General features: G+C 42.7%; 1 protein-coding gene across 1 annotated transcript in view; it reads right to left on the reverse strand.

Moving 5' to 3' along the window:
• Positions 1-2354: 2354 nt before the first annotated feature.
• TGM6 (transglutaminase 6) overlaps positions 2355-18436 on the reverse strand; it is a 31590-nt gene continuing 15508 nt past the window's right edge. The window contains exons 8-11 of the mRNA XM_060396902.1: positions 15926-16267; positions 9238-9392; positions 8816-8949; positions 2355-7670 (exon numbers count right to left, since the gene is read on the reverse strand). Coding sequence (XP_060252885.1) covers positions 7517-7670; positions 8816-8949; positions 9238-9392; positions 15926-16267 — 785 coding nt within the window. The 3' untranslated portion in view covers positions 2355-7516. The remainder of the gene's footprint in view (positions 7671-8815; positions 8950-9237; positions 9393-15925; positions 16268-18436) is intronic.

The raw sequence follows: 18436 nt of genomic DNA on the forward strand, positions 1-18436 counted from the left end.
CGGCATCACTGACTCAATGGATATTGGTTTGGGTGGACTCCAGGAGCTGGTGATGGACAGGGAGGCCTGGCATGCTGCAGTTCATGGGGTCACAGAGTCGGACATGACTGAGTGACTGAACTGAACTGAACTGAATGTCTAATAACATTAACATCTTTTCATGTGCTTGTTTGCCATCTCTGTCCTACTCAAGGAATAGTTTATAGATTTTCAGGTTTTCTTAGAGAACTTTTATGCTGTTCTTTACATATTCTATATGCTAGTTCTGTGTCAGATATGTGGTTTGCAAACATTTTCTCCCAGTGTGTAGCTTGTCTTTTCATTCTCTTAACCAAATCTTTTTGCAGAGCAAATGTTTGATTTTTGATGAAGTCTAATATATCAGTTTTTCTTCTTGGAATTTTGATAGAAATTGCATTAAACCTGTATATCAGTTTGAGTAGAACTGACTTTTTAATTATGTTGAGGCTTTCAATTTATGAACATGGTATGTCTCTCCATTTGTTTGGGTCTCCTTTGATTTCTTTCACCAACATTTTATAGTTTTCAGCATATAAATACATATGTTTTGTTAACTTTACATCTAATTTTTTTTAGTGATTATAAATATATTTTAAATTCTTTTTGGATTAGTCATTGATGGTACATAGAAATGCATTTGATTAAGGAATTGGCTCACACAGCTATGGAGGCTGACAAATCATATATATATATATATCCTACTGATTCTGTTTCTGTAGAGAACCCTGACTAACATGAGCATCACCACTACCACAATCACCCTCTGCCTTTTTTGCTTCAATTCAAGAAAGAGTCATAAATTGGAGGGAAGGGACTGACTACAGAGGGGCATGTAACAATTTGGGGGAGATAGAAAAAAAGAGTCTGATAACCCACTCGGCCAGACCAATAGATAGAATGCCAAGGATCTTTCTGAGGGACAGCCTTTTAGGCCTACTGAAAAGATGACACAAATGAGAAGCTACTGAAGTGGTCAGGTTCAAGGTACTGTCCTCTGAATCCCCTCTTGCTGGTTGCTATACAGGAATTGAAGATCAGGGCCACGGGCCAATGTTAGAAGGAAGGTACTGAGCTGCACGACACTTTGGGTGCACTGGCTTTCACTTTGTCCCTTGGACACATCGTGCTTTTTTCTGCCTCTACCTCACTGCCTGTGAGTCAAGGTTCTTGGTTGCAACCAATAAAAACAAAAACAAAAACTGACTCTTGCTGACTTAGGCAAGAGGCGATGGAGTCGAAATTATGTATAGATTAGAGAGGATGCTAACAGGCCAGACATAGGGAAATATGGGATTCCATGAGTATCCACAGAATTAAAAAGCAGGCAGCAGGTAACAGTATGGTAGGCAATATATTTTCAGAAATATCTACAGCAGTATTTCCAACCCTATAAGCTCTTCCAGAATCTTTCCACTTCTTATCATGAATTGGGTCTACTTCTCCTCCCCTTGAACCAAGAGTAACTTTGTAACCTCTTTGATGAATGGAATGTGGCAGAGTGACACTGTTGACCCCCAATCCTAGGTCATAAGGGCAATATGGCTTCCATCTGACTCTTTCTTGAAATACTCCCCTTGAAACCCAACCACCACATTGTGAGGGAGCCCAGGCTATGTGGAGAGGTAGTAGGTACATGATTTGGCCCATGTCCGCAGCCTAGGGTCAGCCAACAGCCAGCACTGACCACCAGAAATGTGAGTAAACAAGCCTTCAAATGATCCCAGACCTAGTTTTTGAGCAGCCCCAGCTTCATTAGGTTGAGCAGAGGTAGCTGTCTCTACCAGTTCAGTCAGTTCAGTCGCTCAGTCGTGTCCGACTCTTTGCGACACAAAGAATCGCAGCACACCAGGCCTCCCTGTCCATCACCAACTCCCAGAGTTCACTCAGACGTCCATCGAGTTGGTGATGCCATCCAGCCATCTCATTCTCTGTCGTCCCCTTCTCCTCCTGCCCCTAATCCGTCCCAGCATCAGTCTTTTCCAATGAGTCAACTCTTCGCATGAGGTGGCCAAAGTACTGGAGCTTCAGCTTTAGCATCATTCCTTCCAAAAAACACCCAGGGCTGATCTCCTTTAGAATGGACTGGTTGGATCTCCTTGCAGCTCAAGGGACTCTCAAGAGTCTTCTCCAACACCACGGTTCAAAAGCATCAATTCTTCGGTGCTCAGCTTTCTTCACAGTGCAACTCTCACATCCATACATGCCCATGAGAAAAATAATTATGGTCATTATTTTAAGCCTTTACGGGTTGGTTTGTTACACAGCGACTGGTAATAGGAACATTCACAACCATGTCATAGAATAAATCACATGGTTCCGACACTGCCTGGGGCTCTACCACCTTTAAATAAGTTAGTATGTGTAAAGTACTTGAAACAGTTTCTGGCATGTAAGGAACTCTCTAGGAAACACACTCATTTAGATTTTGATCATTATTTTTATTATCAAAACTTCAGCTTAAACGTCACTTCCTCAGAGAATCTTTCTCTGATGCCATTATCTCCCCACCATCTGAGGACAGATGGCCTTCAGTTTTATTTATTTGTTTTTTGTCATGTGTCACTAAATTTAATTAGCTTCAGTTCAGTTGCTCAGTTGTGTCTGACTCTTTGCGGCCCCATTAATCGCAGCACACCAGGCCTCCCTGTCCATCACCAACTCCCAGAGTTCACTCAGACTCGCGTCCATTGAGTCAGTGATGCCATCAGCCATCTCATCCTTGGTCGTCTCCTTCTCCTGCCCCTAATCCCTCCCAGCATCAAAATCTTTTCCAATGAGTCAACTCTTCGCATGAGGTGGCCAAAGTACTGGAGTTTCAGCTTTAGCATCATTCCTTCCAAAAGAAATCCCAGGGCTGATCTCCTTTAGAATGGACTGGTTGGATCTCCATGCAGTCCAAGGGACTCTCAAGAGTCTTCTCCAACACCACAGTTCAAAAGCATCAATTCTTCAGCGCTCAGCCTTCTTCACAGTCCAGCTCTCACATCCATACATGACCACAGGAAAAACCATAGCCTTGACTAGACGGACCTTAGTCAGCAAAGTAATGTCTCTGCTTTTGAATATGCTATCTAGGTTGGTCATAACTTATTTACTTAGAATCTTGCTTACTTATTTACCTGTGTCTCTCACTTTACTTTTTGTGCTTTTAAGAATGTGATTGAATACCTCTGCATACCAGCTGGAAGGCAATCCCCTTAGTGCAGGGAACTTGGTATCTCACCACTCTGTCCTTGGGTTGAGCAGACTGCAGGGTGCTGGACAGGCAGATGTGCTATCCAGACCATCCATCAGTGGAAGACTTCTTTCCCCAAATGCTAGAAGTGCTGTCTGCAGACAACCCTCGGCTGTCGGCCACTTTCAGAATGGCCTTAGCTGTAGAGCTGCCCAAAGTCATGCTCATTTTGGGCCAAATTGGTGGCAGATGATGGCAGATAAAAAGGCCCAGCCATCTCAGCTAAAGCTGGGATAACTGACAGGTCATTCTAGCTCTAGAGCTGCCCATGGATGCACTCAGGCTGTCACTAGGCCTGCATCATGGGTTGACTTCTCCTCTGGTCCCTTCTCCTCCTTCCAACCCCCTTCCATGAGGTTGATCCCTAAGTCACCCCTCAGTCAACACCCTGCACCTTAAGTTCTATCTCAGAGTCAGCTTCCTGGGAAGCTCAGTCTAAGACAGCTGAGCTTAAGGGAGATGGGCATCTGGTGTTTGCAGGGAGACTGAGGTATCTGGGGCCCCCATAAGATGAGACCATCTTGGATGAAACATGGAGCCTCCCTGCTGACAGGAGTGTCCTTTGTAATAAGAGTGGGAGATGATCTTCTGCCCTGGTGGCAGGTGTTCAGCAGAGCTCCTTCTGTTCTTGGCAAACATGTAAGAGAAGTGAATGCACAGGGTGGAGGAGAGACCCTGGTCAGCTGCCAGGCTTTTCTATTTATTCCTGGAGAAGTGGGCTGTGAGTGCACACTCTCACAGAACAACAGAGCTGGAAGGATCCAGGACTTCACCATGCTTCTTCTTCCCAAGTACCTCAAAGGAAAACGAAGGTGAACTCAGACCCCCAGTGCAAGAAGACAGGTCATGTTTGCTAAATGACATCAAATATACTGAAAGGGTGTGTGGGTCCCCATTTGAGACGCTTGGATCTGGATGAGAAATCCAAAGCCAAGGCCTAGAGTTCAATCTGGCTGGGGTCTGATGGAGGTCAGGACTTGAAATGAGGCTGGATCAGGGCTTAATGTGGGATCAGAGTTCTGTTTGGGACCAGGATTCAGCCTGGGTTCAGGAGTTAATCAGAGGTCAGGATTAGAGCTGTCTGGGACTAGGATTATCTGAGGCTAGGTCAGGGTTTGATCTAGGGCTAATCAAGTCATGGTTTAGCTGTGATAGGAGCCAGGACTCAATGTGAGGCCAAGATCTAGGACTCAATCTAGCATCAGGGTCTAACCCAGTCTAATCAATCATGACTAGTGATGGTTCCATCTCACGTCATGAGCACAAGCTGGAACCTCATCTGAGTTCCTTGTGAGGCCTGCTCAGGGCTTGGCCTCAGTCCAGGTAGGAGCTTGATCTTAGGCTGAGTGTAGCCTGGCATCAGGACTCAGTACTGGAGCAAGCAGGTAAGCCAGCCTGTTGTTCTGCAGCAGAGTCAGCAAATCACAACCTGTGGGCCAAACTTAGCATGCCACCTGTTTTTATAAACACAGCTTTATTGCAACACATCCACACTTATTTGTCTACCTCTTGCTTATGGCTGCTTGCATGCTGTGACAGTAGAGTGAAGTAGTTGGAACAGAAATCAAATGGCCTGCAAAGTCCCAGATATTCACTATCTGGTCCTTACAGTAAAAGCTTGCCAACCCCTGATCTAAAGGCTTGGAGGCCTCTCTGGCATGAGAAAGCTAGATCAGGCCCTAACTCAGTGTTGAGAGCCTCCCTAAAGGTTATGGAGATGTTTAGGAGACCATTCAAAGGACCGTGGAGGCCTGAGCCATGGCCCCACAGCCAGCTGACTAAGGTTCTGCAGTCTTGAAATCCCCGTTTGGCCTTTCTCCATGAAGGGTGCTGTCAGGGTGTTGCCCTACCACCTGACAGGTAATCCCTACCTGCGCATTTTTCTTTGTAGCTTCCAAAGTAGCATTTCCATTTACACTCTCCCTTGGGCCATCTTCTCTCAATGTCCCCACATATACAACCTCTGACCATGGTGCTCTCATTGGCTGCTGGGGTGTCTTCTGCTTCTAGTTGGAGCTGGAAGGACCTGGTCAGGTTTGTCCCAGTGAAGCACTACCTTGGCCCAGCTGAGAGGGTAAAGGGGTCAAACTAGAGACATGAGTACCTGGCAGGTATCCCCATCACCTTCAGCTACTTTCCCTTCTTCAAACACACACACTCTGACAGGCCATGCTAGCTCTAGAGCTGCCTGTGGGTACAACCAGGCGGCCACTCGGTCTGTATCATGGCTTGATATCTCCTTTCTCCTTCTTCCTCCCCTTCCCTTCCATGAGGGTTGATCCCAAGGTCACCCTTCAGTCAACACTCAGCATCCTAAGCCCCATCTCAGAGTCAGTTTCCTGGGGAGCTCAATGTGTGACCATTGAACTTAAGGAAGACAGACAGTTGGTGTTTTCAGGAAGAATGAAGTATCTAGGGCCCCCAGCTCCCAAGGCCCCTTCCTGTTGCTCAATCTTAAGGAAACAGCTGCCTCCTCTGAACCTCCACCTGCCTTTCTTATATGGGTTGTTATTTAGTTGCTAAGTTGTGTCTGACTCTTTTGCAACCCCATGGACTGTAGCCCGCCAGGCTGCTCTGTCCATGGGATTTCCCAGGCAAGAATACTGGAGAGGGTTGCCATTTCCTCCTCCAGGGGATCTTCTTGACCTAGGGATAGAATTCATGTCTCCTATGTTGTAGGTGGAGAAGGCAATGGCACCCCACTCAAGTACTCTTGCCTGGAAAATCCCATGGACGGAGGAGCCTGGTGGGCTGTAGTCCGTGGGGTGGCTATGAGTTAGACACGACTGAGCGTCTTCACTTTCACTTTTCACTTTCATGCATTGGAGAAGGAAATGGCAACCCACTCCAGTGTTCTTGCCTGGAGAATCCCAGGGATGGGGGAGCCTGGTGGGCTACCATCCATGCGGTCACACAGAGTCAGACACGACTGAAGCGACTTAGCAGCAGCAGTGTTGTAGGTGGATTCTTTACCATTGAGCCACTCTATGGATCAGCATTCAAAACCTCTGGATGGTTTGGAGGGGGGTCCTGGAACTGAGGACCTGATTCGTTAAATGTACCCACTCATCCGGATTCTGCAAGCTGTCCCGGTGTTGTATGGAATCATCAGAGAGATGTCTTCATAAGGCTTTGGTCACTAAGGTCACCCATCAGACACTGTTTATGTGTTTGTCTGACCACCTTTTTGCAAAGATGCTCTGCATGAATTGTTCTCACCCAAATCATGTCCAGGAGGTGTCTCACTGCAGATGCGCCTGTTTTGTTGTTGCTCAGATTACTTAAATTATATGCTTAGTTACAATTACTTGGTTATCTAGAGCATTTCGGAGCCGATTTCCATGTCTGATGCACTCATCTTCAGGGCCTTGTGGTGTCCTCTCTAGTCCTCATCCTAGTAATTCCTGTTCTGCTTGTCTTAGTGTGTAGGGTAAGCTGCTGGGGAGATTTTTCAAAGTCAACACTACTCTAGTTTCTAAGAAGTAAATAAACACTTGGTGTACTGAGCTGGTCATATGTGACCACAGCTAGATTAGATTTGGGGCTCTATCCGTCAACACTCGATGATCCTTCCTCTATCTTCAGCTTCTTTCAGGCAGCAGTAACCCTCCCTCCAGCCCCCGGCTGCTAGGCCTGTGTTTTCACTGAGGGAAATTCTCACATCACTTTAAGCCCAATGCTTTTCAGGAACATGACTTTGGGGTATAATTTTGCGGGTGTAAATGGCATGTACATGGGCCCCAGATCTGCCTCTAGCTCACCCCATGGTCATAAGCAAGGTTTTCTCCTCTGTGTAGGATGGAAGTGTTGAGGAATGTTTAGGTGTTGGTGCCAACACTTTTGGGTTCTCTGTCAGAACTAGGAGGAGTTTCTTGATCTGGCTGTGGTCAGAGCATTGAAGAGTTGCGAGACAAGCAAGGTGAGCACAGGGATCAGCCAGGGTGATGGTGAACTGGCAGGAGTTGGCACAGCTGGGTGGGCCAAGGTTACTGTGACACTCAATTCATCAGTCTCCCAGCAGCGAGGGTGATGAGATGGAGGTGGGAGACCCAAAGTTTAAGGGTTACCGAGTCTAACATCTCATTTTACAGATGAGGAAACTGAGGCTCAGGAAAGGAGGGACTTGCCCAAGTTCACAGAGTAGGCAAAAGCTGAAGCAGGACTGGAATCCAGGCCTCCTGACTCCCATATGGGAAGGGCAGAGAAGTGGACAGGAGAGGAATAGGGACCTTCTCCCCCCTTCTCAGCCCTTCATGCCTGTCATTTAGCCGTGGCCACGTGGATGATCACAAAGCCCTTGATGTCCGGGAAGTGGGGGCTGACGAAGTCTACCTGCAGCTGCCGTGGGCCGCTCTTGAAAGGAGTGATCTTGAATTGGACCGAGGCCTTCTCTTCGGGCTCCAGGCTGGGCACACTGGGGAAAGAAGATGGAAAAAAGACAGGCCATCAGTCATGTCTCCTTCCTGAGCCTTGGTCTGCCGGTCCATGGCACTCCAGAGCCCTCAGGATCAAGGTCATACTTTGTGGCTTGACGATCAAGCCTTTCAATATGCTTTCAGCTTAGTCGTCCCTTCCACTGCTTCTCACTTATTTCAACCAGTCAGGCTAGTCTCCTCCCTGTGCCCTGAACATACCTTACATTTACCCTCCTCTAGGCTTTTGGATGGATTGTTCCTCCTCCCTAGGGTGCCCTTCCCTTCCCAATTACATCCAAGGCCCAGATTAACTTTTTCTTCTTCCAGGAGACTTTCCTTGACAATACCAGCCATAGAGACCTTTGACTGGGAAGGTCTCCACCCTTCTTGATACCTGAAAAGCTCCCCAACCCATCATTTAAAGCCCAGTTTAAACATCAGTTCCACTGGGGCTTTCCCCTGGTCCCACCCCACTCCCACTCAACGGCTGCCTCTGAGCCCCTAGATTTTGGGGAATCCATCCTTTTGCACAAATCACACTGTCTTCATTTGAAGGGCCATATGTTGCTAGAGTCCTTCTCCAGGCAGAACTCCATCTGTTCATCTTGGTGTTTCCAGCAGTTGACACATGAGTCAGGGTACAAGACCATATGAGTGTGACTGAGCAAATGAATGAATGAATGGCTGAGAATGAATAAGCAAATAAGTGAGTACATGGATAATTCAAATATGTGTGAATGAGTGAATGAATGTATAAATGAATGAATGAGTGTGAATGAATAGGTAAATAAGGGAGCACATTAAAGAAATGATATGGATGAATGAACCAGTGAAAGCTGAGTTGAGCAGATAAATGAATGAATGAGTGAAGACATGAATAGAAGAGTGAACGAGTGAGTGGAGAGAGTAAATGAGTAAGAGGAGTAAATGAATAAATAAATGGGTAAATGAGAGAAAATATGAATGTGGACGAGTGGATGAGTTACATGACTGAATAAGTTAAATGATTAAATAAATAAATGAAGAAATGAAAGACTAATATGTCTAGGCAGTGGGCTGGTTTCTCCCTCCTGCCCTTGCTGGCAGTGTTTTTATGGCCCATTTTACACGCAAGGCAGCCCTCCCACCCCGGGCTGACACTTACTCGATGCTGAGCTGTCCCTGGAGAAGGCCACTGCCCTCCACCATTAGCATGCAGTCTTCCACTCTCTCCGAGAGAGGGTTAAGCACCATCACTTCTACTGCGACTGCCACCCCCACCACGGCTGGGCCAAGCACCTAGAGGGAAAATAGCCATAAGTCATACTCCCTCCTCCGCATTCTCCCAGGAAACCCATGATCCTGGCTGGGTCAGGGAGTGGGGAGCTAAACTTGGCTATCCTTTGCTTCTACCTACCCCATCACTGAGACCTATCATTATATCCACCCCCCTCCATTCACACCTCTTGTCCTCACCCTTGAGAGCCGAAGCTAGAGCTAAAAGCACAAATCCCCAGCCTCCGATGCCCTCCTTCAGATCTGAAGGGGACCTGCCAGGAACAGGGGTCAGATTCAGACAGTAATCACCTTGATGGTAATGAAGTCCTCCAGAGTAATGTCCTTCTCCACCAGGAGCTTCTCTCCTTTGGTCACAAGGCACATGGCAGCCAAGAGGATCTTCTTGTCCTCTGTCAGGCCTTCCTTGTATTGAGAATAAGATATTGCAATTGGGATCTTTTTCTCTGGAAGGGAAAGCAGAGGTGGGAGTTGGGAGTCCAGTGTTCTTTTTCAAAGAACCCAGAAGAGGAACTCTATGAACCTTGCAACCAATGTGAGACAGTCATTGTTATCATCAGTTCACAGATTAAGAAACCTAAGGCTCAGAGAGGGTAATTGCTTGTCTAGTGTCACATAGCAAGTGCATCAAGGGGCCAGGATAAGGTAGGATTCAAATTCAGGCCAGTCAGCTACCGTGACACCAGCCTGTCTCTCTAAGAGCTTCTGGAGATGAGTTTAAAATTCCCCCAATCATTTCAAATGGAGATATCACAATCCATCAATGATTCATCCATCAGGAATTCACTCACTGTTCAATGAGCACCTACTATGTCCCAGGTGCACAGAAGAAGGAGGCCAAAGGCCTCCCTCAAGCTTCCTACTCAATGAGGAGGCCAACTCCTTACAGCTTCACTAAATCCTCTCTCCCCATTAAGGCCCAGTTCCAGTCAGGCCCACCACCTGTGGAAAGCCTTCACTGATGCACTTACCCAATGATCTTGTGCCTTCTGCCTTCGGAGTGCCTATGGTTCTGACCATTTCTGTCTCTTTCTCAGAAGCCACAAACTCCCTGCTTATGTAATCTCTTCTTTTGAGCATGTGTGTGTATATATATATCTGATCACTGTATATTTTTTGTTTAAGGTACAACACATTCTTTACAGTTTGCCTAAGCTCTACCATCCCCTACTGTTCTATTGCCACTGCTTCCTTTATTTCTGTTTCCTTCCTATCCCCAAAGGCATCTGAGTATTCACCCTGTGGAAAAGATCCATAAATGTTTCAAACTCTCTGTTCCTCAGAGCTTTGCGTATAATACATGCTTCTTGAATGACCCATGAGTCAAAGTTCTACCTTAACAGGTTCTCTAAGTCTAACACATTCTACCAGGAGAACCTTTACTCCAACAACAATAATAATAATTAATAATTTTAAAAGCTAAATTTTACTGAGAGATTAAAGTATGCTAGGGACTTGCAAGCACATTCAGGGATTATCTCATTTAATCCTCATAACAATTGCATGAGCAAGTATTATTATCCCCATCTTATAATAACATCAACAATACTGAAGATCACTACCATAAATTAAATGTTCTTTAGTGGTAGGAATTGTGAGAAATACTTTATATATGTTATATCATTTGTTCCTTGTATGGTAGGAGATGAGTGGTTCTCAGAGTGTGGTCCCAGGGCCAGCAGCATCAGCATCTCTAGGGAACTTATTAGAAGTGCAAATTTTACGGCTCCAGAGTAAAGAATCACCAGATGCTCTCACTTATGCACATGAGAGCTTTGGATATTAGTTCAGACCGTGGGAGAAGGAAAGAGAAAGACTGTTCCATACAATATTCAGAACAGAGCTTCATTAAGTTCTCTGGGTCATGAACTCCATTGACAATCTAATAAAGGCTGAGATTCTTTTCATTAACAAATGTTCTCAACAGTCCCATCAACCATTAGATAGAACTGATAACTATAGACTACTTCATCCAACAAGAGCAGAATACGCATCCTTCTCAAGTTCATACTGAATGTTCCCCAAGAATGATCACACTGTGGCTATGAATAACACATGAACAAATTTTAAAGAATAAAAATTATACAGTGTATCCTCTCAGACCACAATAGAATTAAACTTGATATCAGTAACAGAAAGATAGCTGGATGACTCCAAAATATTTGGAGATTAAGCCACACACTTCTAAATGACACTTAGGTTAAGGAACATACATCAAAAAATTTAAAAACATTTTGAACTAAATGAAAATATAACAATTTGTGGAATGCAGCAAAGCATTGCTTATGTAGAAATTTGTAGCACTGAATACAGATATTAAAAGAAGAAAGACCTAAAATAAACAAATCTTAAAATTTCCATCTTAAGAAATTAGAAAAAGAAGAGCAAATTAAATCCAAAGTAAGCAAAAAAAAAGAGAAATAAAATTTAGAAAAAATTTAAATCAGAAATCAATAAAATTGAAAGCAAGAAATCAAAAGAGAAAATCAACAAAACCAAAAGCTGTTTTCTTAAGAAACAATCAATGAAACTGGTAAGTCTTCAGCCAGGTTAAATAAGAAAAAAGAAAGAGAGAAGACACAAATTACTAACAACAGAAATGAAAGAGGTGATATCACTATAGATCCCATGGACATTAAAAGGATAATTAATATTATGAAGACCTATATGCCCACAGATTTTATAACCTAGATGAAATGTACCAATTCCTTGAATACATTATCTGCCAAAAGTCACAGAAGAAGAAATATACAATCTTGAACAGGTCTATTTTTATTTAAGAAATCAATAGTGAATCAAAGAATCAATAGTGAATAACCTTCTAAAACAGAAAACATTGTGCCCAGATGAGTTCACTGGTGGATTCTTCCAAGCTTTTAAGGAAGAAATGCCATCAATTCTCTACAAACTCTTCCAGAAAATGGAAGCAGAAGGAATACTTCCTAACCCATTCTGTGAGGGCAGCATTACTTTAATACCAAAACCAAGGACATTATAGGAAAAGGAAATTACAGACCAATATTTCTCATGAACACTGGTGCAAAATCCTCAGCAAGATGTTAGCAAATTGAATCCAACAATGTATAAAATGAATTATATATCTCGACCAAGTGGGATTTATTACAGGAATATGAGGTTGGCTCAACATTCCAAAGTCAACTAATGTAACTTATCACATCAATAGACTAAAGAAGAAAAGTCACACGAACATATCAGTAGATGCAGAGGAAGAATTTGACAAAATCTAGCACTATTTCATGACTAAAATTCTCAGAAAACTAGAAATAGTTGAGGAAGTTTTCAACTTGACAAAGAACATCTACATTAACTATTACTCCAAAAAAAAAAAAAAAAAACCTACAAAAACCTAGGCCTGGTGTGCTACAATTCATGGGATGGCAAAGAGTCAGACACGACTGAGCGACTGAACTGAATTGAACAACATAATTAATAGTGAGAAACTCAAAGCTTTCCTACTAAGAAGGAACAAGGCATGGATGTCTCTCTCATCACTCCTTTTCAACACTGGACTAGAAGTCCCAGCTAAGACAAAAATATAGGAAAAGAAAATAAACGGTATATATATTTGGAAGAAAGAAATGAAACTGTGTTTGTTCACAGATGACATGATCATCTATGTAAAAAATCTGAAAGAATCAGCAAAAAAACTCCTTGAAGTAATTATACTAATTATAGCAAGGACACGAGATATAAGGTTAACATGCAAAATTCAATCACTTTTTAAAAATACCAGCAATAAACTAGTGGAATTTGAAGTTAAAAATGCCACTTATATTAGCAGCACCAAAATGAAAAACTCAGGCATTAATCTAACAAAAATATGTCAAAGATATACATATATGAGGAAAACCAAACAAACAAACAAACAAAACTGATGAAAGAAATCAAAGACTAAATTAGTTAATGGAGAGATATTCCATGTTAATGGATAGGAAGACTCGATATTATCAAGATGTCAGTTCTTCCCCACTTGATCTACAGACAAGGTAAACCCATCAGAATCTCAGCAAGTTATTTAATGTATTTCAACAAATTGATTCTAAACTGATTTATGTGAAGAGGCAAAAGACCCAGAATAGTCAACATCATATTGAAGGAAAAGAAGAACATCAGAGGATCAACATTACCTGACTTCAAGACTTAGTATAAAACTATAGTAATCAAAACAGTGTGGTATTAATGAAAGAATAGACAAATCAGTGGAACAAAATAGAGCTCAGAAGTAGATCCACACAAATATAGCCAACTGATCTTTGACAAAGGAGCAATGCAAATAAAATGGAGAAAAGATAGTGTTTTTAATATATGGACATCCGCATTTACAAAAAAGATTCTAGACACATACCTTACACACTTTATGAAAATGAAATCAACATCGATCTTAAGCCTAAATGCAAACTGTGAAACTATAACATGTCTAGACAATAACAAATGAGAAAACCTAGATAATCTTGGGTATGATGATAATGACTAATTTTTTAGATACAACACCAAAGGCATGATCCATGAAAGAAAAAATTGATAAACTAAAAACTCCTGCTCTGTGGAAGGACTGTCAAGAAAATGAGAAGACAAGCCACAAACTGGGAGAAAATATCTGCAAAATACACATCTGATAAAGGACTATTATACAAAATATACAAAGAACTCAAACTTCAACAATAAGAAAATGAACATGATTAAAAAATCATGAGCAAAACATGAGCAAAACATGAGCAAAAAATCTATACAGACCACTCACCAAAGATGGATACATGCACAAGAAAAGATGCTCACATCATACATCACTGTGAAATTTCAAACTGAAACAGTGAGATAGTACCACATATCTATCAGAATGGCAAGAATCCAAAACACTGACAACACTAAATGCTGGAAAGGATGAGGAGCTCTTCATTCATGAACTGTCATTCATTAATGGTGGGAATGCAAAGTGTTTACAGCCATGCTGGAAGATAACTTTGGCAGCTTCTTAGAAAACTGAACATATTCTTATCATACCGTTAGCAATCATACTCCTCAGTATTTACCCACATTAGTTGAAAACTTATCTTCACACAAAAACCTGCACGTGGATGTTTATAGCAGCTTGATCTATGATTGCCAAAACTTGGAAGCAATCAATATTCTTCAGTAGGTGAGTGGGTCAGTCAACTGTGATGTATCCATATAAAGGAAATTCAGTGATAACAAGAAATGAGCTGTCAAGCTATAAAAAGCCATGGAGGAATCTTAAATATACATTCCCAAGTGAAAGAATCCAATCAGAAATGGCTACACACTATATGATTTCAGTGATATGGCATTTGGAAAAAGCAAAACTGGTGACAGTTAAAAGATCAGTGGTTGCCAGAGATTTGAGGCAAGGGAGGCAGAAGTAAATAGATGAAGAGCAGGGAATTTTAGGACAGTGAAACTATCCTGTGTCATATTCTAGTGTTGGATACACGTCATACACTTGTCACAACCCATGGAATGTACAATACAGAATGAACCCTAATGTAGACTATGGGCTTTAGTTAATAATAATAATCTACCAGTATCAGTCAGTTGTAACAAATGTACCACACTCTTGCAAGATGTTAGTAACACGGGAAGATGGGAGCTCGTGAGGGAATATATGGAAACTCTTGGGACTTTCTGAGCATTTTTCTGGAACAAAAACTCCTTTAAAAAGTCTGTTAACTTAAAAATTATAAATTGTTAATAAATTACATATATTAATAGTTACACCATTTGGCTTAGCAATTCCATTTTGGTGAATCTATTCTGAAAAAAAGCAGTCCAAAAATCTAGACCAGAATACAGGAATTTTTTTTCACCAGAGTGCTTACTTTAGTCTTTTTAAAAAAATAGCAGGATGAGGGGCACAAGTACACTCATGGCTGATTCATGTCAATGTATGGCAAAAACCACTATAATGTTGTGAAGTAATTAGCCTTCAATTAAAATAAATGCATTAATTAAAAAATAGCAATAGATAATAACTACCTCAAAGAAGGTAACAAATAAAATAAGTCACCATATATTTATTTACAGATTATATATCTATTAAAATGATGTGAGTGAAGAGCTTATAAAAATATTTAAATTACAAAGTACTATGAAAAGAGCAGAGCACTAATGAGTGTTTGTGATATCATTAGAACTGTTTTTCAAAAAGCAACAAGCTTTCAAAATTTGGAACGAAAACATGTTAACAATTTGTAGGTGGGTGGCAGGATCATAGGTTATCTTTCCCTTGTGCTAAATCTTTAATGGCTATGCATTCCTTTTAATAAGAAAAAAAGTCAGGAAAAAGTGTATGTTAATTAATAAATCCTTGCGAAGTGTTATTTTGTGATTTAGATTTTGTGAAAAATAAGTGAGAGAAAAGCTAAAAATATGGGACACCTCCTTCACATATTTTCACACCTTGTCAAAAAACACAAGCTTCACTTACTGGAAAAGTGGTTCCGAGAACAATCTCTTCGATTGAATCCTTGGGGTTCAGAAAGTGTATGAGAGAGAGAGGGAGACAGAGAGAATATATGGGACGAGAGGAGAGGGGAGAGGATTCAGGGTGGTTGCAGGTTGTGGCTGATGCCTGCAGAATTCTCAGGACAAGGTCTCACATATGTAGGCACTTAATAAACACCTCTTACTGGTCTCTTGAGAAACGCTGGAGCCAGATGAGCTCCAAAATTTGTTGGATTTTAAAAAGGTAACATAAGACATATTCCACATGTTATGAAATGCTCCCAGCAGGTATTTATTCATTGCTAAGTATTCAAACTGAGTGGGAACACTTGAGCATTACATGTTTGCCACTAGATGATTGTGCACTTTTATTATTATCCTTATTATTCAGTCCCTCTGAACCTCAGTTTTCTCATCTGCAAATGCTCAGAAATATCCCCTTCTCTCCTGGGAAAAGAGGCTGGGCCGACCAGGTCCCATCCAGCTGGGGCGTTCTTACCTTCTTCTGGCCCTAGCTTCACTGTGTGGGATTCGTGCAGGATCTCTGCCACTGGCCTGCGGGTGTAAAGGATGGTGGCACCACTCAAGTTGACTTGGACCCGCTGGGCCCGGGAGATAAGGCTGGTCAAGCACAGGGCCAGCTTCAGGTCATGGCCCAGCACGGGTGGCTCCAGCACCTTAAACTTGCCAGTGATGCTGGGCTTGGTGGCAGGCTCCAGGAGGTCATCACGCCAGAGTCTACGGCTGCCCCCTCTGCGGACCCAGGCCCTCCTTGCAGAGGCTTCCACACTGAACAGCTTCTTCACGGCCTTGCTGTACACCTGCCTCTCCTTCTGGGACCCTGCAGGGCATGGGACATCGTGAGGCAGGCCCCCTCTTCTCTGCCACCTCTCCCAGGGTTAGCTCTTCTCATTTCCCTCTTCTCTAAAAACAACCACTACTCCATCCCCACTTTAATTGACCATGGCTGTCGGCGGTCTCAAATTGGCAGCCCAAGAGCCATATGCAGACCTCAGCCATATGCATTGTGTTTGGATCTGGTACTACTTAAATAAATTTTTAATCAGTTGCCAACTTCAGATTAGAAAATTTCACATAACAATAGAGATTGGTAGCCCTCTCTACCAATGACATATGGATGTGAGTCTCATATAATAAGGATAGCTGACACTTTTGTAGACTTGCTCTGTGCCAGGCACTGTAGTTCTAGATGAGATATATATGTGTATATATATATACACACACACACACATACATATATATTTCCTCCCTGGCCCAGGATGAAGGTACTATTATCATCCCGATTTTACAGATAAGGAACCCAAGGTACTGGAAATGAAGAAAACTTGAGAGAGCTAAAATTTGCACCCAGGCAGTCTGGTTCCAATTTCTGTGTTCTTAATAACCCCCTCTTCCCAGTCTCTACATGGCAGTCATGGTCTCTAGCTGAGGAAGCTGTGCTTTCTCCGGATGGGAACATACTTGCTGGTTCTCCACAGTCTCCAGCCATAATTCTCCTGCTGCTGGTCTGCCACACTGGGGTGCCATCTGCAAGCTCCTGAAGACATGAGTTTAGGATCCCTGATCTCCTATTTTCCCCGTTGCTAGCACAGACCTCTTTTCTCTTTTTTGATCTCCAGACCAATATATGACTGGTCCACTGGCCCACTTCCACCCTCAGGATGTCCCACAGGGGCCTCCAACCCAACCAAATATGCCATCTTCTGGCTGGCAGCATTCCCATGTCAGCAAATGGCTCCACTGTTTACCCAGCATACAAGTCAGAAACTGGACATGTCCTTGACTCTTCCCTCAACCTTACTACCCACAACTGGTCAGGCGATAATAAGTTCCACCCAACATCCTCGCTGGCCTCTGGAATCTGCCCCCTTCTCCCCTCACTCCTTTCCCCTCAGACCACCATGTAAACTGTCTCACCCTCAGGTCAGTTTGCTGCCAGGCGACTGTGAACTTTATTATCATTTACAGTCCCTCCAAGTCTCCGTTTCCCGTCTATGAAGTGGGGAGAAGAGTTGCACAGGCGAGGCCTGAGCACAGTGCTCAGGAATGTTTCTCCTTTCTGGAGGATGTAGGCTCCACGTCCACTCCAGTCATTTTTCTACCCTGATCTGTTCAAGAACCAACTCTGACGCTTCCTCTTCCTTGAGCTCTGGGCTGTGCTCCTTCCCAAACGTTCTCCCAAGTACCCAACTACTGTGTGGCCTGGGCTTGAAGGGACTCGTGTGGACCTAAAGGTTCTTTAACATGTCGTGTTTTATTATTAAAATTTATGTGAAGTTTTCACTTTCCTCCATAACTTACTTATAAAATATTTTTATTAAGAAAATGTTTCCTTTCTCTGCCAAAAATTCTAGTGTGACTTTCTCAGGGAGGCCTTCTCTGACCACCTGATTTTTTTAAAACAGCTTTATTTGGATATATGTTAATTTGCCAACACACAATGTACAGATTTAAAAGGACACAAGCCAATGTTTTTTTTAATACATTCACAGAGTTGTGTACCCATCTAAATTTATAACAATTTCTGTCAGCCTTAAGAAACTCTATAACCATTAGCAGTCACTTCCCATTCCTCCCTGCCCTGCCCCAACCCTAGGCAACTGCTATTTTAATTTCTAATTTGCCTATTCTGGGCATTTCACATAAAGGGAATCATATAATGTGTGGTCCTTTGTGACTGGCTTTTTTTTCACTCAATATTTTTAAGGTTCATCCATATTATACTATATATCACTACTTCATTCCTTTTTATTGCTGAATAATATTGCATTATTGCAGAAGGCAATGGCACCCCATTCCAGTACTCTTGCCCGGAAAATCCCATGGATGGAGGAGACTGGTGCGCTGCCATCTATGGGGTCGCACAGAGTCGGGCATGACTGAAGCGACTCAGCAGCAGCATTGCATTGCATTATGCGCACAGACCACACTGTGTTTATCCACTGAGGTTAGGGTTGTTTCCACTGTAGCTGTTTTGAATAATGTTGCT

Source organism: Ovis aries, chromosome 13, assembly GCF_016772045.2.
Source record: "Ovis aries strain OAR_USU_Benz2616 breed Rambouillet chromosome 13, ARS-UI_Ramb_v3.0, whole genome shotgun sequence".
Taxonomy (NCBI): Eukaryota; Metazoa; Chordata; class Mammalia; order Artiodactyla; family Bovidae; genus Ovis; species Ovis aries.